At 36.6% G+C, this 26,727-nt stretch overlaps 1 protein-coding gene across 8 annotated transcripts in view; it reads right to left on the bottom strand.

Annotated features, from left to right (window-relative positions):
- Nucleotides 1-26,727, bottom strand: part of ZNF474 (zinc finger protein 474) — a 225,894-nt gene that overhangs the window by 91,329 nt on the left and 107,838 nt on the right. For 2 of the 8 annotated variants that reach the window (XM_082380385.1, XM_082380379.1), the window contains one exon: nt 1,494-18,066. The exons of 3 other annotated variants lie outside the window; for them this stretch is intronic. Coding sequence is in view for 3 of the 5 variants with exons in the window: in XM_082380379.1 (XP_082236505.1) it covers nt 18,031-18,066 (36 nt within the window). In the remaining 2 variants the exon portion in view is untranslated. Of the gene's footprint in view, nt 1-1,493; nt 22,539-26,727 lie in introns of those variants that run through there. 3 more of the 8 variants (XM_082380377.1, XM_082380380.1, XM_082380384.1) reach the window with 3 other exon arrangements.

The following is a 26,727-nucleotide window of genomic DNA, read 5'->3' as shown; positions in this document are numbered from 1 at the left end:
ATAGCAACAAAAAGAATAAATAAAACACTTAGGAATAAACTTAACCAAAGAAGTAAAAAACTAGTATACTGAAAACTTAAAACACTCATGAAGAGATTAAAGAAGATGCATATAAATGGAAAGACATCCTATGTTCATGAATTGGAAAACTTTATATTGTTAAAATATCCAAACTACCCAAAGTGGTCTACAGATTCAGTGTGATTCCTATCATAACTCTAATGGCACTTTAATGGCATTCTTTACAGAAATAGAAAAAAAAATCCTAAAATTCATATGGAACCACAAAAGAACTTGAATAGACAAAGCAATTTTGTGCAAGAAGAACAAAGATGGAAGCTTCATATTCTCTGATTTCAAAATATATTCAAAGCTGCAGTATTTGAAACAGTGTGGTACTGTCATAAAAACTGTCATATAAAACAATGAAACAGAATAGAGGGCCCAGAAATAAATCCACACATTTACAGTCAACTAACCTTTGAAAGGGTGCTAAGAACACAGAATGGGGAAATCTCTTCAATAAGTGGTTTTGGGAAAACTGCATATCCACATGAAATTGGAACCTTATCACACCATATGCAAAAATGAACCCAAGATAGATTAAAGACTTAAATGTGAGACCTGAAATAGTAAAACTACTGGCAGAAAATAGACAAAAAGCTTACTGACATTGGTTAAGGCAATAACTTATTTTTTTTTTTTGTCATGACATCTAAAGCAAAGGCAAAGAGGACGTTTCAAGATGGCAGAGAAATAAGACGTGGAGATCGCCTTCCTGCCCACAAATACATCAAAAATACATCTACATGGGAAACAACTCCTACAGAACACCTACTGAACGTTGGCAGAAGACCTCACACTTCCCAAAAGGCAAGAAACTCCCCACGTACCTGGGTAGGGCAAAAGAAAAAAGGAAAAACAGAGACAAAAGAATAGGGACAGGACCTGCACTTCTGGGAGGGAACAGTGAAGTAGGAAAAGCTTCCACACACTAGGAAGCCCCTTCACTGGTGGAGATGGGGGATGGGCGGGGGGGGAAGCTTCAGAGCCACGGAGGAGAGCGCAGCAACAGGGGTGTAGAGGGCAAAGCGGAGAGATTCCTGCACAGAGGGTCAGTGCCGACCAGCACTCACCAGCCTGAGAGGCTTATCTGCTCAACTGCCGGAGCGGGTGGGAGCAGGGAGCTGAGGCTTGGGCTTCAGAGGTCAGATCCCAGGTAGAGGACTGGGGTTGGCTGTGTGAACACAGCCTGAAGGGGGCAAGTGCACCACAGCTAGCCGGGAGGGAGTCCAAGAAAAGCTCTGGACCTGCCTAAGAGGCAAGAGACCATTGTTTCAGGATGCACGAGGAGAGGAGATTCAGAACACTGCCTAAACGAATTTCAGAGACAGGCGCGAGCCGCAGCTATCAGCGCGGACCCCAGAGACGGGCATGAAATGCTAAGGCTGCTGCTGCAGCCACCAAGAATCCTGTGTGCCAGCACAGATCACTATCCACACGTCCCCTCCTGGGAGCCTGTGCAGCCTGCCACTGCCAGGGTCCTGTGACCCAGGGACAACTTCCCCAGGAGAACACACGGAACGCCTCAGGCTGTTGCAATATCACGCTGGCCTCTACCGCCGCAGGCTTGCTTCACATTCTGCCCCTCCCTCTGCCCAGCCTGAGTGAGCCAGAGCCCCCTAACCAGCCGCTCCTTTAACTCCCTCCTGTTTGGGCGAAGAAAAGATGTCAGAGGGCAACCTACATGCAGAGGTGGGGCCAAATCCAAAGCTGAACCCCAGGAGCTGTGCGAACAAAGAAGAGAAAGGGAAATCTCTCCCAGCAGCCTCAGGAGCAGCGGATTAAATCTCCACAATCAACTTGTTGTACCCTGCATCTGTGGAATACCTGAATAGATGACTAATCATCCCAAAGTTGACGCAGTGGACTTTGGGAGCAACTGTAGACTTGGGGTTTCCTGTATGTGACTGACTAGTTTCTTATTTTTATGTTTATCTTAGTGTAGTTTTTAGGGCTTGTTATCATTGGTGGATTTCTCTATTGGTTTTGTTGCTCTCGTGTTCTTTTTTTTTAATTACTTAAAATTTTTTTTATTTTAATAACTTTATTCTATAATAAATATTTTTTCTTTCTCTCTTTTTTTCCTCCCTTTTCTATTGAGATGTGTGGCTGACAGGATCTTGGTGCTCCGGCCGGGTATCAGGCCTGAGCCTCTGAGGTGGGAGAGCCAACTTCAGGACACTGGACCACCAGAGACCTCCCAGCCCCACGTAATATCAATCGGGGACAGCTCTCCCAGAGATCTTCATCTCAAATCTAAGACCCAGCTCCATTCAATGACCAGCAAGCTCCAGTGCTGTACACCCCATGCTAAATGACTAGCAAGACAGGAACACAACCCCACCCATTAGCAGAGAGGCTGCCTAAAATCATAATAAGTTCACAGACACCCCAAAACACACCAACAGATGCGGTCCTACCCACCAGAAATACAAGATCCAGCCTCATCCACCAGAACACATGCACCAGTCCCCTCCACCAGGAATCCGAAAAACCCACTGAACCAATCTTACCCCCTAGGAGCAGACACCAGAAACAACGGGAACTATGAACCTTCAAACTGCAAAAAGGAGTCCCAAACACAGTAAGTTAAGCAAACTGAGAAGACAGAGAAATACTCAGCAGATGAAGGAGCAAAGTAAAAACCCACCAGACCAAAAAATTAAGAAGAAATAGGCAGTCTAACTGAAAAAGAATTCAGAGTAATGATAGTAAAGATGATCCAAGATCTTGGAAATAGAATGGAGAAAATACAAGAAACGTTTAACAAGGAACTAGAAGAACTAAAGACCAAACAAGCAATGATTAACAACACAATAAATGAAATTAAAATTCTCTAGAAGGAATCAATAGCAGAATAACTGAGGCAGAAGAATGGATAAGTGATCTGGAAGATAAAATAGTGGAAATAACTACCACAGAGCAGAAGAAAGAGAAAAGAATGAAAAGAATTGAGGACAGTCTCAGAGACCTCTGGAACAACATTAAACACACCAACATTCGAATTATAGGGGTCCCAGAAGAAGAAGAGAAAAAGAAAGGGACTGAGAAAATAATTAAAGAGATTATAGTTGAAAACTTCCCTAATATGGGAAGGGAAAGTCCAGGAAGCGCAGAAAGTCCCATACAGGATAAATCCAAGGAGAAACACTCCAAGACACATATTAATCAAACTATTAAAAATTAAACACAAAGAAAAAATATTAAAAGCAGCAAGGGAAAAACAACAAATAAGATACAAGGGAATCCCCATAAGTTTAATATCTGATCTTTCAACAGAAACTCTGCAAGCCAGAAGGGAGTGGCAGGACATATTTAAAGTGATGAAAGGGAAAAACCTACAACCAAGATTATTCTACCCAGCAAGGATCTCATTCAGTTTTGACAGAGAAATGAAAACCTTTACAGACAAGCAAAAGCTAAGAGACTTCAGCACCACCAAACCAGCTTTAAAACAAATGCTAAAGGAACTTCTATAGGCAGGAAACACAAGAAAAAGAAAACACCTACAAAAAACACCCAAAGCAATTAAGAAAATGGTAATAGGAACATACATATCAAAAATTACTTTAAATGTAAATGGATTAAATGCTCCGACCAAAAGACATAGACTGGCTGAATGGATACAAAAACAAGACCCATATAGATGCTGTCTAAAGAGACCCACTTCATACCTAGGGACACATACAGACTGAAAGTGAGGGGATGGAAAAAGATATTCCATGCAAATGGAAATCAAAAGAGAGCTGGAGTAGCAATTCTCCTATCAGACAAATTAGACTTTAAAATAATGACTATTATAAAAGACAAAGAAGGATACTACATAATGATCAAGGGATAAATCCAAGAAGAAGATATAACAATTGTAAATATTTATGCACCCAACATAGCAGCGCCTCAATACATAAGGCAAATGCTAACAGCCATAAAAGGGGAAACGGACAGTAACACAATCATAGCAGGGGACTTTAACACCCCATTTTCACCAATGGACAGATCATACAAAATGAAAATAAATAAGGAAACACAAGGTTTAAATGACACATTAAACAAGACGAACTTCATTGATATTTATAGGACATTCTATACAAAAACAACAGAATACACTTTCTTCTCAAGTGCTCATGAAATATTCTCCAGGATAGATCATGTCTTGGGTCACAAAACAAGCCTTGGTAAATTTAAGAAAATTGAAGTAGTATCAAGTATCTTTTCTGACCACAATGTTATGAGACTAGATATCAATTACAGGAAAAAAGCTGTAAAAAATACAAACACATGGGGGCTAAACAATACACTACTAAATAACCAAGAGATCACTGAAGAAATCAAAGAGGAAATTAAAAAATACCTAGAAACAAATGATCATAAAAACACAATGACCCAAAACCTATGGGATGCAGGAAAAGCAGTTCTAAGAGGGAAATTTATAGCAATATGATCCTACCTCAAGAAACAAGAACAATCTCAAATAAACAACCTAACCTTACACCTAAAGCAACTAGAGAAAGAAAAGCCAAAAAACCCAAAGTCAGAATAAGGAAAGAAATCATAAAGATCAGATCAGGTGGATGGACCTAGAGTCTGTCATACAGAGTGAAGTAAGTCAGAAAGAGAAAAATAAATACCGTATGCTAACACCTATATATGGTATCTAAAAAAAAAAAAAAAAAAAAAAAAAACAGGTTCTGAAGAACCTAGGGGCAGGACAGGAATAAAGATGCAGACGTAGAGAATGGACTGGAGGACATGGGGAGGTGGAAGTATAAGCTGGGACGAGGTGAGAGAGTCCATGGACCCTACCAAATGTAAAATAGATAGCTAGTGGGAAGCAGCTGCATAGCACAGGGAGATCAGCTCAGTGCTTTGTGACCACCTAGAGGGCTGGGATAAGGAAGATGGGAGGGAGATGCAAGAGGGAGGAGATATGGGGATATATGTATATGTATAGCTGATTCACTTTGTTATAAAGCAGAAACTAACACACCACTGTAAAGCAACTATACTCCAATAAAGATATTTAAAAAAAAAAAAAAGAAATGAAAAAGAAATGAAGGAAAGGATAGCAAAGATGAATAAAACTAAAAGCTGGTTCTTTGAGAAGATAAACAAAATTGATAAACCATTAGCCAGACTCATCAAGAAATAAAGGGAGAAGAATCAAATCAATAGATTTAGAAATGAAAACAGAGAAGTAACAACTGACACTGTAGAAATACAAAGGATCATGAAAGATTACTACAAGCAACTCTAGGCCAATAAAATGGACCAATTCTTAATACAGCAAAACCTTCCGAGACTGAACCAGGAAGAAATAGAAAATATAAACAGACCAATCACAAGCAATGAAATTGAAACTGTGATTAAAAATCTTCCAACAAACAAAAGCCCAGGACCAGATGGCTTCACAGGCAACTTCTATCAAACATTTAGAGAAGAGCTAACACCTATCCTTCTCAAACTCTTCCAAAATATAGCAGAGTGCGGAACACTTCCAAACTCATTCTACAAGGCCCCCTTCACCCTGATACCAAAACCACACAAAGATGTCACAGAGAAAGGAAACTACAGGCCAATATCACTGATGAACATAGATGCAAAAATCCTTAACAAAATACTAGCAAACAGAATCCAACCACACATTAAAAGGATCATGCACCATGATCAAATGGGGTTTAATCCCAGGAGTGCAAGGATTCTTCAATATATGCAAATCAATCAATGTGATACACCATATTAACAGACTGAAGGATAAAAACCATATGATCATCTCAATAGATGCAGAAAAAGCTTTCAACAAAATTCAACACCCGTTTATGATAAAAACCCTCCAGAAAGTAGGGATAGAGGGATAGAGGGAACTTACCTCAACATAATAAAGGTCATAGATGACAAACCCACAGCCGACATGGTTCTCAATGGTGAAAACCTGAAACCATTTCCTCTAAGATCAGGAACAAGACAAGGTTGCCCACTCTCACCACTATTATTCAACATAGTTTTGGAAGTTTTAGCCACACCAATCAGAGAAGAAAAAGAAGTAAAAGGAATCCAAATCGGAAAAGAAGAAATAAAACTGTCACTGTTTGCAGATGACATGATACTATACATAAAGAATCCTACAGATGCTACCAGAAAACTGCTAGAGCTAATCAATGAATTTGGTAAAGTAGCAGGATACAAAATTAATGCACAGAAATCTCTTGCATTCCTATACACTAATGATGAAAAATCTGAAAGAGAAATTAAGGAAAAACTCCTATTTATCACTGCAAAAAAAGAATAAAATACCTAGGAATAATCCTACCTAAGGAGACAAAAGGCCTGTATGCAGAAAACTATAAGACACTGACGAAAGGAATTAAAGATGATACAAACAGAACGAGAAAAATACCATGTTCTTGGATTAGAAGATTCAACATTGTGAAAATGATTATACTACCCAAAGCAATCTGAAGATTCAATGCAATCCCTATCAAACTACCAATGGCATTTTTCACAGAAGTAGAACAAAAAATTTCACAATTTGTATGGAAACATAAAAGACCCTGAATAGCCAAAGCAATCTTGAGAAAGAAAAATGGAGCTGGAGTAATCAGGCTCCCAGACTTCAGACTATATTACAAAGATACAGTAATCAAGACAGTCTGATACTGGCACAAAAACAAAAACTGGAACAGGATAGAAAGCCCAGAGATAAACCCACAGACATATGGTCACCTTGTCTTTGATAAAGGAGGCAAAAATATACAATGGAGAAAAGACAGTCTCTTTGTACGTGGTGCTGGGAAAACTGGACAGCTACATGTAAAAGAATGAAATTAGAACACTACCTAACACCATACACAAAAATAAATTCAAAATGGATTAAAGACCTAAATGTAAGGCCAGACACTATAAAACTCTTAGAGGAAAACATAGGCAGAACACTCTATGACATAAATCACACCAAGATGCTTTTTGACCCACCTTCTAGAGAAATGGAAATAAAAACAAAAATAAACAAATGGGACCTAATGAAACTTAAAAGCTTTTGCACAGCAAAGGAAACCATAAACAAGATGAAAAGACAACCCTCAGAATGGGAGAAAATATTTGCAAATGAAGCAACTGACAAAGGATTAATCTCCATAATTTACAAGCAGCTCATGCAGCTTAATATCAAAAAAACGAACAACATAATCCACAAATGGGCAGAAGACCTAAATAGACATTTCTCCAAAGAAGATATACAGATTGCCAACAAACACATGAAAGGATGCTCAACATCGCTAATCGTTAGAGAAATGCAAATCAAAACTGCAATGAGATATCACCTCACACCATTCAGAATGGCCATCATCAAAAAATCTACAAACAATAAATGCTGGAGAGGGTGTGGAGAAAAGGGAGCCATCTTGCACGGTTGGTGGGAATATAAATTGATACAGCCACTATGGAGAACAGTATGGAGGTTCCTTAAAAAACGAAAAATAGAACTACCCTACAACCCAGGAATCCCACTACTGGGCATATACCCTGAGAAAACCATAATTCAAAAAGAGTCACGTACCACAATGTTCATTGCAGCTCTATTTCCAATAGCCAGGACATGGAAGCAACCTAAGTGTCCATCGACAGATGAATGGATAAAGAAGATGTGGCACATATATACAATGGAATATTACTCAGCCATAAAAAGAAACAAAATTGAGTTATCTGTAGTGAGGTGGATAGACCTAGAGTCTGTCATACAGAGTGAAGTAAGTCAGAAAGAGAAAAACAAATACCGTATGCTAACACATATATATGGAATCAAAAAAAATGGTTCTGAAGAACCTAGGTGCAGGACAGGAATAAAGACGCAGATGTAGAGAATGGACCTGGGGACACGGGGAGTGGGAAGGGTAAGCTGGGACGAAGTGAGAGAGTGGCATGGACATATATACACTACCAAATGTAAAATAGATTGCTAGTGGGAATCAGCCGCATAGCACAGGGAGATCAGAGCAGTACTTTGTGACCACCTAGATGGGTGGGATAGGGAGGGTGGGAGGGAGACACAAGAGGGAGGAGATATGGGGATATATGTATATTTATAGCTGATTCACTTTGTTATAAAGCAGAAACTAACACAACATCATAAAGCAATTACACTCTAATAAAGATGTTAAATAAATAAATAAATAAATAAAATTAAAAATGGGCAAAGGACCTGAATAGACATTTCTCAAAAGAAGACATACAAATGGTCAATAAGTATTTTAAAAGTTCTCAACATCACTAATCTCATGGAAATTCAAATCAAAACCGCAATGAGATATCACCTCACACCTGTTAGAATGGCTGTCATCAAAAAGACAAAAGATAAGTGTTGTTAGGGATATGGAGAAAAGGAATCCTTGTACAGTAGGTGGGAATGTAAACTAGTGCAGACATCATTGAAAACAGTATGGAGGTTCCTCAAAAAACTAAAAATAGAACTAACGTTATGATCCAGGAAGCTTATTTCTGGATATCTATCCAAAGGAATTGAAGTCTGGATCTTAAAGAGATATCTCCACTCCCATGTTTATTGTAGCATTATTCACAGTAGTCAAGATATAGAAACAAACTAAATGTCTTTCAACAAATGAATGGATAAAGAAAATGTGGTGTCTCTCTCTCTCTCTCCCTCCCTCCCATGAAATATTATTCAATCTTAAAAAAGAAGACACCTGGAGAACATTATGCTAAGTGAAATAAACCACACACAGAAAGACAAGTCCTATATATCTCCCTCATACTTGGAATCTAAACTAGTCAAACTCATAGAAGCAGAGAGTAGAATGGTGGTTGCCAAAGGTTAGGATAGAGAGTGGAAAATGAGGAGATGTTGGTCAAGGGTACAAAGTTTCAGTTTTGCAAGATGAATGGGTGCTGGAGCTATAATATAGAGCATGGTAACAAGAATGAACAATACTGTATTGTATTACTGAAATTTGCTAAGAGGATGGATCTTAAAACTTCTCAACACAGGAACACACACACAAACCCACACTGGTAATTATGTAAAAGTGAAGGATATGTTATTTAGCTTGATTATGGTGATCTTTTTACTATGTATACATATATCAAAACATCACATTTTAGCCTTTAAACATACACGATTTTTATGTGTCAAAGATATCTCAATAAACTTGTTTCACATTTTAATTTATGGCTTTAAAATATTTAGACATATGGTATGTGGGCTTCATTTGCACTGTTGACAGGGCCTGGGTAATATGAAGTGGGTCTCTTCTTGAAATCAAAGACATGTCTTATTCCTCCCTTGAATCATACATAAATGCCAAACACAAGACTCTGCCCATGATAGATGCCCTGTCGCCCCAAAATGTTTAATTAACAAATGTATCCTTGTTGAGTGAATTTACGGTGGGACCATCAGGTATTTTAGAGCTGGTAAGCCTTTTGACACCTCTGAATGACACTTGATATTTAGGCACCATCTACTCCGGCCCTGAGTAATGTCACTGCATGCTCAGACACCCTGACCAGAAATGTACTTCTTTCTTCTTAACCACTTCCTTCCCCAATAGCTCAGGCACTCCTTCAGAACCCATCTCTTGGGGCTATCAGATTAAACTGAACAGGAAAACCGGTAGAAAGTTTAATGTGATTCATTCCACAACTTGGAATGGTTTAAATTCAGGGTCTAGTTGCTAATTTTAGTCCCAGGGTAGGATATTCAAAAAGTAGACTGTGTCTCTGTTTAAATAATCTTCCTTAATAATGATGTAAAGTCAAATAAATTAGTTTTAAAACATCCTGGAGACAGGCAACATTTTTTTAAATGTTTTGGTTTGTGTGTATGCCCACTCAGACTGGGTATAGACGAACATAGCCACATAAAGTTGCCAGTTTAGGAAAAAAAGACCCATACAATTTTGGGCTTATTACAAAATATAAAAAATATGATATAGACCTCCCACTGAGTAGCTCTGAATTAACTTAACCAATTTTTACTTAGCCATTGTGGCACCTCTCTTTCTGTAACTCTTTTCCTGCATCTCCTCACCACCTCACTCCCACCATTCCTCATTCAGAAAAAAAGTTTTAAAATAAAATAATAATAATAAATTTGATTTAAAATATCTTAATCTGTTCTAATGCTTTAGCCTACATTCTTTATTTAGGTTCAACATACTATTGCCATCCTGGCACATGGTACAGCATTCATTTTGCAATTATAATCCTTATTCAGTGAAACTCCTTCGTACACATAGTTCCACATATGACATCTTACCTTCTGAAGTAAATAAAAATATTCTCTGCAGGACTTCAACTCTCAGAATGGCTCTACTTTGGGGTTTCTACGGCCTTTCTGATTTCCAGCCCAGCACCTTGTATTAAGCAAGATGTGCTTTATAAGCCAATAAATAAGAATAATAATTGCCTCCATGTTTATCAACTCAGACTCTTTCGGTCTTGTCTTCATCATGCATTTTGCCACTTAAGGCAAAGTCAAGGACTTGCAGTTTGCTTATATTTATCTATTGCCTGCCAAATGATCCTCTGCTCTCAAACTCCCCAACCCCCCACAAAAGGAGTTTAAGTTATTCTTATTTGAGGCCTTTATTTGGTTCTTTCATATTTCTGAGGCTTACTTTTCATCCATAAAATTAAAAATAGAAGTGAAAGTCATCTTTGTTTTTATGATTAAACCCTCAGTTCATTAAATTGGATTTCACTAGCAGGACTTAAAGGCATAACCTCTGCTTAGTATCACCATCCTTTACCATTCCTACAATCATTACTTCTGTGGCAGATGACTGTGGTTGGGCTTTTTTGTTGTTGTTGTTTTCAGTATATGTCCCTTATTGTTCTTTGGAAAGTGGCCATTGTTAACATGGAGGTTCTTCCATATTTCCAAGTTTATGTTTGCCAGATGCTCTAGAATAAATGATTATTCAAAACATATTTGAACCCTTTTTGTTTTCTTCCATAGCTTAAGTTTTGTACCCAAAGACTAATAAACTGAAAACATCATTTTCTTCTTATACATTTAAAAACTAGTCACATGCATATGTAAGACTTTTTTCTGTCTATATACAGTGCTAGAGGCATTAACTCCACATCTCTTGTAAAGCCCCCTGAGACTCAGAGAAGCAACTGTGAGGGGAATGGCCAAGCCACAGGAGTGCACCATGGGGTCCCTGTTCCTACCACCAGACTGGCAAGGCTAAAGGGCAAACTTGCACCAATGGTCAACCCAACATCCATTATCCAACAAGTGTCATGATTTTACAGTAAAAAGAAGTTGTTTACTATGTAGATGCCTTGAAAAGGGAGACATCTTTGGTTACTAAAGGTCTCTGTCTCTGGAAAAAAGTAAATGTAGGTTGTGGTGATATTTTTCTTCATCAACAAGCTTTATTGTTATTATAAATGCTGTTACTATTACCACTCTCTACTTAGCAAGTGCCGGTAACTTTCACAAAATCATAGCCAGAGAAGTACGAATGAGAAAAACTCCTAGCCAGTGGGCCTCAATAGGAGTCAGAGAAGATCATAGGTAGTTGTAGCCCTGAGTACAGTCTGAAAGTCCAAATAAGCTCCCAAAAGGTAAGGTAACCTGTGTCTACAGTCAAGATAGCAACAAGGGGCTAAGGGAGATAGAATCATGGCTCACCCATCAGGGAAGCCATATTCAAAAACAGGGCCAGGAACTCAAAGACAAGTGAGATGCTTACATAGAAGTAAAAATTACAGCAGAGTTACCATTTGGAATTGCTTATTAGAGTCCCCAAAGCAAGTATGGCTCCTGGGGCAAGCTAAAGAAAGGCACACAAACCAGTGGAGGCATGGAGAGGGGTGTTTCTGTTTTACACGCACACACATCCCTCTTGAGTAAAGCAGACTCCCTCCCTTGATCTTGATTCCCAGATTCCATGCATCTTAGCAGAGCCAAGAGGAACTGGCAAAGGGCCTGGAGTTGGAGAGGGTATGTGAAGTTTAAAAACATGTACATCGTTAAAAATCATTAAAAATGTTGGTAACCCAAAGTGAATTCATACACACCCACAAAATTTGGCCTCTGACAGGTTAAACCGCTTGGGCCTTCAGTCCTTATTGGTGTTGAAACTAGGGCTGGGCTCTGTCTGCTGCCCAAGTTCACATGGATCCGCAGTGAGGAGAAGCAACCAGCATTCTGCACAAGCGGGAACCTAACTTTTAGACGATTTTTCTCCAGGAGAAGTTCTTTGCACCTTGCTCCTTCTGCCTTATAAATCATGCTAGTTGGCAGCAGTAAAGTAGAAACCCACAGCTCTTGAGTTTGCCCTTGACAGAACACATTGTAGAATGCTCAAACAGTAATCCATAATCACAATGTAATTCAAAGTTGAATTGAGTTATCTTTGGTTTCAGAACAAGAAAAATCGCATTTAAGATGGCAAGAAAATATTTTTTTCTTATGGAGTTAATGTAAAAACAGATACGGGATTTTGTATTAGAAAGTGGGAGCAAGAATGAAAGTATTTACCATCTTTTAACATGAGGTAACATATTGGGTTGTCCAAAAATTCGTTTGGATTTTTCTGTAAAATCCTTTGGGAAAACCCGAACGAACTTTTTGGCCAAAACAATAAAATCAAATTCTGTTGATTTTTAAAAATGTAGCCTTAAATAGAAATATAGTAACATGTACAAATAAACCTGGAATAGATAAAAGTATATTTTAACATATTTCTAATCTTAAGAAAAAGCATGCAGAATATAGCTGGCTTAAGTTTTTACTTAATAGGTAGAAAATATTATCCAAATCTTTCCTTTTCGAAGAATGGCCCATAGGCTTGTAGCATTAACATCACCTGGGAGCTTGTGAGAAATGCAGAACTGTGGGCCCCAGCATGGTCATACTGGATTGGAATCTCCATTTTAACGGATCCCTAGGTGACTCACATGTACACAAAGTTTTTGAAGCACTGATCTGAATTAACCATTCACCAAAGGCATATCAAGTAGGCTTATAGAAAGCCACCCTTTCCTCCAGCACCACATATAAACTTCCAAGCAAAGTAAAAATCATGTTTGCTCTGCAAATACAACTTCAAAATGAGTTCCCTAATACCCTCTTCAAACATTCAGGAACTACCACCTATTTCTTTACTTTTCCACTTTTTTCTCTGAGATACTTCCTAGGATAAATATCTTCCCTTTTTGCATGGATTGTTTTACCTGTGACTTTGGAAGACTGAATAACAGCTATGAAAGATAATAGAAAGAAGTAATACTGATAGATTTATAGGAAAGAAAAATAAGTGAAAGACAAGGCAGAAATACAAAAAAGCAAAAATAGCATGAACAAGAAAAACAAATATCTGTGTATTTTATTTATATTGAAAATAGATTTATTGTTTATCTAAATATAAAAAGAATGCATGCTAATAGTTTCTCATAGTTTTGCTAACTAAAAATTGTAAATTCTCAAATAATACAAAAAATAGTAGTGTTCAGAAACATCATCATGAAGGGAGAAACTTCTTTTGTTCTTTCAGTGGCCCAGCATCCACTTACCCATCTCCGGATAATTATCCCACCAGTTTTCTTTAACTGAGATTCCTCCTCTCTCCCCCTGCCCCATCTGACTCTTAGGCCCCATGCTATAGGTATTATCCTATATCACCTATGGATATGGTGGAGATATGGTGGAACGTGTGACAGAGCACACAGGCCTAAGCCAATCAGAATCTCACGTTCTCTAGATCACAGTGTTGGTTTGGGTATAAGCACACATCCTAAGTTAAACAGCCAGACCCAATGAACCTAGAGCTTTCAACTGAGTAATTAGAAGACTTTCTTTCATGCCAGTGCTGATATGGAGAGGAGGAGAGGCAAAAACTGTGGCAGCCTCCTTGTCATCATGAGGGGAGATATTGTTCTGAAGATAAAACCACCACAGAGGAGGAAGGGCAGAAACTTGGAAACAGAGGGAAAAACTGGCTCTTCCTGATGACCCTGTCTGAAGCCCTGATAAAGATGTGCCTAGAAGCAAACCAGGACTCTATACTTTTCAGCTATCTGAGCCAAAAATAGATTGGATTGCTTAAATTAAATTTGACTGAGATTCTGTCACTTGTATTCAAGGGAAATATAACTAATACATGTTTGTATACTTCTATGCATACATCTGCATAGATGGATCTTATTATTTATAATTTCATTTTCAGTTTATTCTTTACCTATTATTTTTAACCTGCTATTCTCAACCAAAAAAAAATGTCATTAACATCTTTCTGAATAATTAAATTCAGATCTATATTGTTATTTTATTGGATATATGATGTTCTATAATTTGTACTATAATTTATTGAATCAGTTTCATACTGAGAGACATTTACAGATTGTTTATACATATTAAAGAAAAACCTCATATATACTAATTTAACCTACACAATGATCTCCTTGGGATAAATTTCTAGAAGTAGAGTTGTTAGGCCAAAGGTATCTAATTTAATATACTCACTCCTACACTGCTTTAGAGAAATCTGTAGAATTACATTTACACCAATAAGACCTGGACAACTCAGTGTTCCCTATAGTCACATAAACATCTGTTAATTTCATGAGCAAAAAATAATATATGTAATTTCTTTTCCATTTCTCTACTAGTGAGAGTGACTATTTTCCACATGTTTGTCAGCCCTTGCATTTCTCCTTTTGTGAACCACCTATTACTTTTTTACCCATATTTCTGTTACAGTGTTTGACTGCCTCATTGATATGCTAGAGCTCTTTATATATTAAGTGTATTAACTCTTTCTCATATATTTCCCAGGTTGTATTTTGTTTTTGATTTAACTTAAAGACGTTTTATGGTGGAGAAATTTTACATTATTATGTAACCAAATTTATCAAAATTTAATTATGGATCTTTTATTACTTATATTGCTTAGAAAGATTGTTGCATTCTAAGACTATAAAATTACTCACCCATATTTTCTTCTAGTAGTTTCTGGTTTCTTTCCATTCTTTATCTTTTTTTATACACATTTAAATCTTGGATCCATCTAGAAGTTATTTTACCATAAGGGATTCAGCTTTCTTTTCCCCAAATGTCTAGCCAGTAATCCCAATGTTATATACCAGAAATTCTATTCATCATCTCACCAATATGAAATGCCATCTTTATCATATACTTAATTACCACATATCCTTGGGTCTATTTCTGGCTGCTTTATTATGTTTCATTTCAGACTGTTTCTGCCTCCTGTAGCAGTTTTGTGTTAGATATTGTAATTCATAAATTTTAAGATCTAGTAGGATAAGTATTCTTACAATTCTTTTTTTGATCCTTCCAAATTGTCTTAGCTTTTTCATTTATCTATTTTAAAAATTAATTTTAGAATAGTTCAAAAGCTTCTAAAGAAATAGTACTTCACAAGTCAGAAAGAGAAAAACAAATACCATATGCTAACACATATATATGGAATCTAAAAAAAAAAAAAAAGGTTCTGAAGATCCTAGGGGCAGGATAGGAATAAATACGCAGACGTAGATAATGGACTTGAGGACACGGGGAGGGAGAAGGGTAAGCTGGGACGAAGTGAGAGTGGCATGGACATATATACACTACCAAATGTAAAATAGATAGCTAGTGGGAAGCAGCCGCATAGCACAGGGAGATCAGCTCGGTGCTTTGTGACCACCTAGAGAGGTGGGATAGGGAGGGTGGGAGGGAATCGCAAGAGGAAGGGGATATGGGTATATATGTATACATATAGCTGATTCCCTTTGTTGTACAGCAGAAACTAACACAATAAAGATATTTTTAAAAAAGCAAAAAAGAAATAGTACTTCAATATTGAATAAAAATACATGAATATTATTATTTTGAGGAAAGTGAATAAAATAATAGTAAAATATTAAGTATTGGTAACCAAAAACATGGCACCTATTTTCATTTATTAAATTATATTTAGTGTCCTTTAGAATATTTTATTTTTCTTTTATATACCTGCAAAATATTTCTTGATCAGTTTATTCAAATATATTTTTTATTTTATGTTTTTATTACTATTTTCAATACTTTACTTATCTTTTTTGTCAAATTTGGGTTATTATTATGTAAAGAGTATCTTCTTATTTATAGTTTTTGTGAGACTTAAAACAATATTTTAAAGTCAGGAAAAGTCCTGAATTTAATCAAATATTTTTAGCATCTATTGTGATTTGACTGATTGAAAGGAATCAATGTATTTGCCAATACTGAATTGGATACATTCTTGGAGTTAATCTCAGTCAGTTATATTGTATTACTCTTTGGATGTACTGCTAAATTCTCTCTGTTAATATATCATTCACAGTTTCTGTGAGGAAAGAGAGAGGGGAAGAGACAGAGGGAAGAGAGAGAGATACAGAAGAGAATCTGTTCAATGTTACTGTCACACATATGCTAGTGTCATAAAAGAATATGAAGAGAATTCCTTATTTTGTGTTGCTCTGGAACAAATTCAAATCACGTTGGAGTAATCTGGCTCTTGGAAGAATGAAAATAATTTCCAAAGATACCTTCTGTGTCAGAAGCATTTTGGAAAACTTTAACAACATTCACAATTTCTTGCACAATTTGTAGTCTATTTCTTCTTGAGAAAAAAAATGCAGTTTTAAAAGTTATTAGTATAAAATTGTGCAAAATATTTTCTTACGATGATTTTCTCATTATTTGTAGTCATTTCTCCTTTTCTTTGCATATTTTATGAATTCATGTTTTTTCTCTCTCTTTTGGTCTCGCTCATATTTAGTATTGGTAGATTATTTACTTATTTAATTGTATTTGATACCCCCTCCCTCCAGAACCAAGTCTTGAATTAATTTATAATTTCTATCACTTTTCTCATTATGGATTTTTGCTTCTCATTTAAAAAAATTTCTTCCTTATGTTTTTCTAAAGTTTATTTTAGATTCATTTTTCTAGCTAAACTGGCACCTTATTCACTTATTTCCATTCTTTTTCTTTTTTGAGTAATATAAATGTATATGGTTTAAAAATTTTTCCCTCACTGTTATTTTTCAGATATTCTGTAACTGTGATGTTATTGTTTACTTAACCTGAGAACTATTTTACAAAAAACATTTTTGTTTTGTTTCTGATTTTCTTATTTGTTTCTAGCACTGAATGCATTTTTTGTCAGAGAATGTTGCTTATAGTATTTCTACTTTGGGGTTTATTTTTTTGTTTCAAACGGTGAATATCTATGGGTCCTTGAAAAAATGATGCATTACATTTTTTTAAAATTAATTAATTAATTATTTATTTATTTTTGGCTGTGTTGGGTCTTCGTTTCTGTGCGAGGGCTTTCTCTAGTTGCAGCAAGCGGGGTCCAGTCTTCATCGCGGTGTGCGGGCCTCTCACTGTCGTGGCCTCTCTTGTTGCGGAGCACAGGCTCCAGACGCGCAGGCTCAGTAGTTGTGGCTCACGGGCCTAGTTGCTCTGTGGCATGTGGGATCTTCCCAGACCAGGGCTCGAACTTGTGTCCCCTGCATTAGCAGGCAGATTCTCAACCACTGTGCCACCAGGGAAGACCTTGATGCATTTCTTTGTTTCTAGGGTTTGATATTTGACATCTACATATCTATTAAATACTATTACACATATTGCTATTCAAATCTTCTGTATTTAAATTTTGTCTTTTTTATCCATAAAGTATAGAAACCGATGCATTGCTTTTCACTATTATTGTGTTTTTGTAAATATATCATTTATCTTCAGTAATTTTATATTTTATTCATATTTTTACTTATAAGGAATAATTATAACTTCTCTGTAAATTTTAACCTACATCATTAACTAACATAAGACTTTCAGCTTGCATTCACCTCTGCTTGATAATAGTAACATTTTCTCCCATCATTTTATTTATTTAGTAGATCATTATGCCGTTTACTTTTATCATCAAGCTAATATATTAGATTTTTTTGTCATACCAATGATCTTTTCTGCTTTTAATGTCTTGCATCTTCTTCCTTTGCCATCTTCTTCTTTGATGTTTGAAAAAAATACAGACTATTTTAAATTCAAAAAGCAATTGCAGTTACAGTTTTAAATGATACGCTTAATCCTACAGTTCTCAATATATCAACTTTCACTTCAGGTATAGTTATTTATCCTCACTTTGAGAAATTAGGAAACAAAAGTTAATTTTGACAATCATTTTCGTTTCTAAGTGCTTACTCTCATCTCCCTTGTTCCAAACCTAGAAGGACTGATGCACAAATTGTTTTATTATTAATTTGTGCCATAACTGTACCCCTAAGTTGGTGTCTGAAGAAATACTATTACATTGCTAAAAACAAAGACAAGAGACTAGCAACCTGCAATAATTGTTCAAGGACACAAATTTTATAACTTAAATATCTAGTAGGCCACTTTATCTCATTACCTTGACTGACAAGAGGGACTGTTTCAAAACTGAAAATTGTTAGTATGAACAACCCACTATTATTTTGTGCCACCTCATACCCCTCAGTGGCTGCAGCCAAAATTTTTAGTTTTCAGTTCCCCTTCTCATTAAAATGCAAAAAATGGAAATGTATTCAGCCTTATTCTTGTACAAACAACAAAAACAAATCCACTGGAGGATAACGCTCCACTCTTCACTTGACTTTGACAGTGGAAACCTATTCTATGTTGATTAAGCAAATATGTAGCTGGATTCCTTTCTTGTTTTTTGAATTATAATATTCCTTATGGCATTATATTAAAAATTAACCCATGGCAGGGGATAAGGGAGGAGAATAGGAATGAATTATATTTTCCCACCCACCCAAATTGTGGCCAACTGGCAGAAAATACTGAACATGTCAGCATGTCACCCTGCTTTGGCTCAGAAGGAAAGTAATAGCCTTTGGTCCCGTCTAGTTCCCAAGCACCAGAATGAATTCTGACAATCATACCTTTTTCTCTGCAGGTTTGCCTTTCTGGCTGTGTGTGTGTGTGTGTGTGTGTGTGTGTGTGTGTGTGTGTATATGAATCCTCATGTGTACATAGACGCCTGCTGGAAATTGTTTCAATCCCTCTGTTCACATGTAATCAACATTCCCGCTCTCTTCTTACATTGAATTTTGGAAAGTGAGCCCTTGCAGTGCCCCATGCCTGCTTTAAATAGCCAAAGAATCAGAATCAGGAGACTCTAACTCTTCTAAGAGATGTCTTAGTGTGGTATGGCTAAGAAGTTTGCATGGCAACAGAGTGATTTAGGAGCAGTGCCCTGTTTTTTCTCTCTGCTTTGGAAACTGAAAGGGTTGTTTCCTTTTATCTTTTTTTCCTGTTACTGCTAAATTTAATTAACTATATATAAAGTATTAGAAATCCTTTGGATCTGATTATGAGTTTGGTCCAGAAAATGTGTAATCCCCAATGAAGCATGTATTAAAAGAGTCAACTCCTTTCCAAAACTGTAGTAATCAGATGTTAGTATATGAATAATTTTGGGCTTGGCTAGAAAACTTATCTCTTTACCCCATCTTTTTGTACTTAAACTATAAACTTTAAGAGTAATTTGTTTCCTATATCAGTCAGGGTCCTTGCAAGAAACAGCTGGCACATTTAAATCAGATAATTTGTGGATCATTTAAAAAAGACACCTTTACAAAGGTGTGAGTAGGGTATAGAGAAACCAGAAGGGATGGTGTGGTACTTGAGGTAAGGAACACCAAGGAACCACACTCACCCTAGGCCTGAGAAGGCAAGGGGAGGACATTGCTACTGGAATAGGGGAGAAAAGAAGGGGGTGAAGAAGACCCTTTGCAAGAGCTAAGATCTTAAGTTACATGGCCAGCCCAAATCAACCTGCAGGGAGAAAATGGATATAAATGCCCAAACCTCATTCTCCTCTTCCCTCAGGTCTCCTGCTGGCTCTCCCACTGGTCAACCCTACCAGATCTCAGAGGTCAAGTGAACCCGTGATGCTAAGGCTTAAGTCAGTCCCCTGGTATGCAGAGTGTGGCAGAAAGGGTGAAGGGAAACTGGAAGACATCTGGCACATTTCTGTTAAAATCAACCGATATCTATTCAACAACTACAGGTGAGGAATTCCTCATTTCCAAAATTTCATCATCTACGTGAATTGGAATCCAAGAACTTTCCCATGGAAATTGAGTCTTTAGGTTGTAGGAGATTGCTATGATAAAGTGGAAGTAAATAGATGTGTGTTGTCCTAAGATGTGTATTCCAATACTGATGTTACCACGTGCTAGTTGTATAACTTTGGATGAGTCACTTCGGATCCTTTGTATTCAATGGTATTATCAGTATGGTGATGATAGTCATGTTTTTTAAATTTTTGTCACAGGATGATTGCTAGTATAAAGTTATATAGTGTATAAGAGAATACTCTATGAAATATAATAAACTTTAATTTTAATTTACTTTGGAAATATTTCTCTGAAGCCATGACATTTTCAGTCTCTTTACAAGTCAGACTTTCCTCCTCTGAAATGGAGGTACTCTTGTCAAAATTAGTTGGTTGTTTAACAGTTCAGATATTTGTATCTTATGGAAGTGAATGAGTGCTCAGAGTGTATACACTGACTTTCCCCAGGGAATTCCCAATTTCCTTCATCACATCAAGGAAATCTTATAAATAATGTCATACACAGAGAGACTGCTTTGCTCATCAATTACATACAGTTACCTCCAGAGAAAGGGTCTGCCTTGCCAAGAATACTGCTGATTTGGCTCTCGCTAGGGAAGCAAAGAGCTGATGCAACAGGCATTGCATTAAGGACCTTTGCGTATTGTCTTCCTAGCTCTCTCCCTCTGGAACTCTGAGCTGGTTCCAGAGGCTATGGGAAGCTATGGAAAGTGCAGTCCACAGGTATTTTGGGATGTATGCTCTGGGACTAGTTCAGCAACAAAAAAGTATCTTAATTTGGGAGACTTTAACAAACTTCAGAAATAAAAGTAGACAAGAAATATGTATAAAGTAGACAAAAAATGCAATAAAACAAAACAAACAAAAGAAACTCCTAAAGGATAGAAAAAGGAGAGAAGCCAAGACAGGAAAATCTATCCACTTTGAGACTTAAAAACACACACAAAATGATAATAATAATAATAAACCTAGGCCGAAAAGTATTTAATAAAGTAAAAATTAAATATAAATGAACCATATATTCCACATAAACTAGAAAGAGAATGAAAAAACACACCCAAAGAAACTATAAGAGGAGTCAAAAGACAGAAATAGAAATTAATTAATTAAAAGCACAATAGAACATATATTTAAAGTCAAAAGTTGCCTCTTTGAAAATACCAATAAACAGCCCTTTTGTAACCTGATCAAGAATAAAAAAACATTAGAATGATAAAGAGATCAAAACTATAAATTCCAGAATTTTTTAAAACATAAGAGAACATTTTTATACAAAGTAATTTTTTAAATTGGAATGATTTGCTCTTCCAGAAAAAATATACATTAATAAGATTTCTTCAAGAAGTTAAAAACAGAATAGACCAGCAGCATAGACAAAACCTAAAATATAGACAAAAGCCAGGATCAGAACATTTTATGGGTGGATTCTACAAAATCAGAACCAGAATACTGAAAGAAGAGAATGCAATAGATCTTCTCTTATAAAGCTAGATGCAAACCCCCTAAATTTAATATTAACATTTTTTTTGTTGAGGTATAATTCACATACAACATTATTTAGTTTCAGATATACAATATAATGATTCAATATTTGTATATATTACAAAATGATCACCACAATAAGGCTAGTTAACATCTGTCACCATACACAGTTGTAGGAGATATTAGCACTTTTAGTGAAGAACTTCATTAAAACAATAATATACATCATGATCAAAAAGGGTTTAACACAGTATTGCTAAATATTGGAAAAGTGATAGATAAATAGGTCAATGGAACAGTATAGGGAATCTAGAATTCAGAAATGCATTTATTTGTGTGTGTATATGATGGAGTATGCAAAAAGTGGTGTTGGGACAATTGACTGTCCTTTAAAAAAGGATTAGATTCCTACTTCAGACAATTTTTGAAAATTCAACTTGAATTACAAGTTAAGTATAAAACAAGAATAATATACATTATGACCAAAAAAGGATTAAAGTAATAATGCTAGGTATTGGGAAATTAATAATCAAAATGATCAACAGAATAGAATGGACAATCCAGAAACAAATTCTTGTGGGAAAATGATGTACTATACAATAAATGGTGCTTGAACAATTGATCATCTATTCAAAGTGAAAAAAATTAAATTTAGATCTCTGTTTCATCCCATGCTAAAACATTAAAAAATGAATTTTAGTTGGCTTAATAAGTAAGCTTAAAACAAAACAAATGAACAAACAAAAGAACTTTGAAAGTGCTAACAGAAACAAGACAGACTAGGTAATTCCCTGGGGGTCCAGTGGTTAGGACTCCACACTTCCATTGCAGGGAGCACAGGTTCGATCTCTGGTCGGAGAACTAAGATCCCACATGCTACATGGCACAGCCAAAAAAAAAAAAAAAAAAAATCAGAAACAAGATAGAATATATATATTTATTTATATTCTTGGGATAAAGAAGACCTTATTGAAAAAAACACAAAAATTCAGAATTCCTGGTGAAAAGGCTAAAGTTTTTCTACATAAAACTTCTGAAACTTTTTGGATGTTTTGATATTGGCATACCACAAGAGCTCCATCCACCTATGTCCCATTTCTCTCACTGATTATGACTAAAAACTCTGGGCAAAATACAAAAAAAACGTGAAGACTCTGAAAAGTAGACAAAATTAAGTTTCTCATTGTGTTCTCTTTTCTTTTGTGGCTTTGCCCCCATGGCAGGCTCTGGTCTTGGAGTGCTACAGCAGTAGCAATACTGTAAGTGGCTAAAACTCCAAGAAATACCCCATATTTCTGGCCAGAGGAAAATGAGTGTCCAGAGGCTGGAGAGTGAGAGGAGAATCCTAGAGGGGAGAGCTGGAGAGGAACGTGCTCAGATACTCAGTGTGAACCTACACAATCTCAGGTTCAACCTTGATGTATGGGAGATTTTAACACCCATTTCTCACCGAATGATAGAACAATGAGATGAAACCCTTGTACAGATACAGACGATCTGAACAACACTTTCAACCATCTTGATCTAATTTATAGAACACTACATTCAAAAACTAGAGAATACTACACATTTTTTCCCTAAGTGCGCATAGAACGCTGACAAAGATAGACCATAAGTGGGACAATATAACATGTTTTTATAAAATTAAAAGGATCAAAATTATACAAAGTGATTCTCTGACCACAAAGAAATTAAATTAGAAATCAATAACATATCTTAGGAAAATTCTATATATCTGGAAATTAAGTAACAGTCACAGGTTAAAGATGAAATCAGAGGCATAGTTAGAAAATATTTTGAATTGAGTGACAATGAAAATACAACACTGCGAAATTTGTGGGATGCTGATAAAACAGTGGTGAGAGGGAAAAGTTGCTTTATATAAGAAAGAAGAAAGATCTAAAAGCAGAGACCTAAGTTTCACTTCAAGAAACAAGAAAAAGAAGAGCAAAGTAAACCCCAAGTAAGTAGAAGGAAAGAAATAATAAAGATAAAAACAGAAATCAATGAGATGGAAAATGGACAATAGAGAAACTGCTTAGCAAACCCAAAAACTGTCTCTTTGAAAAGATCAACAAAATTGACAAAACTCTAGCTAGATTGATCAAGAAAAAAAGAGAGATAATATAAATCACCAATATTAGTAATGAAAAAGGGGTTATCAACACTACAGATGTTAAAGAACAATAAGACCATGCTATGAATAACTTTATGCTAAAAAATAGGAATATTGAAATGAATAAATACATTTCCAAAAAATATGACATGTCAAAACTGACTTAAGAAAAAAATAAATGATATAAATAACTCTATATGTATTAAAGCAATTTACTTTGTTATCAAAACCTTCCCAAGAAGAAAAAGTCCAGGACTAGATAAATTCACTGGTGAATTCTATAAAATATTGAAGAAAGAAAAAGCACACCAATCTTATTCAAATATAGTAAAAAAGAGAGGACGAGTGATCACTGCCCAAAAATTTAGTAAAGCAAGTTTGTATGTTCAATTGATTTTTGGCAACGTTGCCAATGCAATTCGATGGGAAAAAAAAATTTTTTTTTTAACTAACATTGCTGACTCAAATGGCTATCCACAGGGAAAAAATGAATATCCACCCTCACATCACATGATGCCCAACATGTAACTAAAAAAGGGTCACAGACACAAATATAATACACAAAATGAGAAAACTTCTAGAAGAAAGCATAAGAGAAAATCTGCAATATTGGGGTAGGGAGATATTTCCTAGATAGAATATTGAAAGCATGAAGCATGAGGGAAAAATAGATAAGTTGGAACTCTTCAAAAATTGAAAACTTTTTCTTACTGAAAGACACTAATGAGAACACACAAAGGCAAGTCATGGAGCATGAAAGAAACTATTGGCAAGCCAGATACCAGACAAAGACTTGTATCCAGAATACATAAAGCACTCTTACTACTCAATTATAAAGACTAAAAACCCAACAAGAAAATGGAAAATTGGAAGAGCTACTTTACAAAAGAAGCTATACAAACGTCTAATAAGCACATGAAATGATGATCAATAATATCATCAGTCATCAGGGAAGTACCACAATGAGATATAACTATATACTCATTAGAATGGCTAAAATTAACAAAAGCTGGCCATACCAAGTGTTGGTAAAAATGTGGAAAAACTGGAACTCTTAAAGTACTGCTGGCAAACATGTAAAATGGTACAATTACAGTGGAAAAAAATAACTGCGAAGTAGTGAACCCTAGCCAACTGTTCCCACTCACAGTAAAACCTCTTAAGAGTCTGTAATTGCTCTCCAAATTCTCAGCCTCCATTATTGCTCAAGTCAAGTTTTTAATCCTTATATCACGTCACTTAAACCTCTTTTGCCAAAATGACCAATGACCTTGCTATAGACTGACTGAATGTTTGTGTCCCTCCAAAATTCATATGTTGAAATCCTAAACCCCATTTTGATGGAATTAGGAGGTAGGGCCTTTGGGAGATAAGTAGGTCATGCATTGGATTATTGCCCTTATAAAAGAGACCTCAGAGAGTTTCCTCACCCTCTCCAGCCTGTGAGGATACAGCAAGAAGTCAGCTGCCTGTGAACCAGGAAGTGGGCCCTCATCAGAGAATCTGTCTGTGCCTTGATCTTGAACCTTCTAGTCTCCAGAATTGTGAAAAATAAATTTCTTATTTATGTTGCTTATAAGCCACTCAGTCTATGGTATTCTGTTTTAGCTTGAATGGACTAAGAGAGAAATTGGTGCTGAGAGTGAGGTGTTGCTATTACAAACACTTAAAAGTGTGGAAGCAGTTTGGGAACTGGGTAAGGAGTGAAGGCTGGAAGAGTTTTGACGTGCATGCTAGAAAAATCTTACATTGCTATGAACAGACCATTGAGGGTGATTCTGGTAAGAGCTCAGGAGAGGAAAGCTCTAGAGAGAGCCTCACATTTTCTTGAGAATACCTGAGTAATCCTGACCAGAATGTTGGTAGAAATATGGCCTATACAGGCCATTCTGATGAGGTCTCAGACAGAAATGAAGAACATGTTATTGAAAACTGGAAAAAAGGTGATCCTTGTAATAAAGTGTCCAATAACTTGACTGAATTGTGCTCCTGTTCTGGTGTTTTGTGGAAGGTAGAACTTGCAGGCAATGAAATGGAATATTTAGCTAAAGCAATTTCTAAGCAAAGTGCTGGTGAGGCCTGGCTCCTTCTGAATGCTTATAGGAAAATGTGAGAAGAGAGAAATGACTTAAAGATGGAATTGTTACGCAAAAAGGAAGCAGAACTTAGAGATTTGACAAATTCTCATCCTACCCATATTGCAAAATTGAGAAAGTGTGTTCGGGAGAGAACACTAAAGATGTGGCCAAGCATCCCTCCGATAAAGAGATTGGTTTGTGTGTGCACCATGGATTTCATCAGCAACCCCAGCAGGAAAACTTCCAGTCTGAATTGAGGAGGAAGGAGATGGGAAGGATGAAGGGAGACCAGACTGTTGGACTTCTGGAATTTCTCAAGATGGAACCCTAGAACTATTTGATTATGAATGTGCACTGTTCTTCGAGACAAGGAAAGAATAACCCTGAAGGCAATTCAGAGATCATCAGGGCCACCCCCTTGGTTTCAAAAGGGGAGCCTATCACCTCACTTTCAACAGGCCAGACGGCCTCTGCTCAAAGCCATGGGTGGTGGGGTTGCCCAGCGTCTTGGGGTTCCCACCCAGCCCTGCCAAAGCTTCAGGGGAAAGACTGCTTTCCTAGTGGGCCTACAAGATGGAACTTCTGCCCCAGTGTCTGGAAGGTGGGACCTTTGCCCCACCTGGATCTGGAGGGCAGAGTATCAAGTCAAAGAGGACTGTACTTAAGCCTTAAATCTCATGGAAATTGCCTTGTAGTTTGGACTTATTTGGGACCTCTTACCCCTTTTCTCTTCCCTATTTCTCCCTTTTGAAATGGAAGCGTCTATTCACTCTGACCTTCTCGTAGTGCCTGTCAGGCCACACATGTTCCTGCTGTAGGCCCTTTGCAATTGCTGCTCTCATTGTCTCAAAGTCTCCTCCCCCAGGTCCTG

The sequence above is a fragment of the Balaenoptera borealis genome (assembly GCF_965194805.1).
Source record: "Balaenoptera borealis genome assembly, chromosome: 2".
In the NCBI taxonomy this organism is placed as follows: domain Eukaryota; kingdom Metazoa; phylum Chordata; class Mammalia; order Artiodactyla; family Balaenopteridae; genus Balaenoptera; species Balaenoptera borealis.
This window is presented reverse-complemented; position numbering and strand designations above follow the sequence as displayed.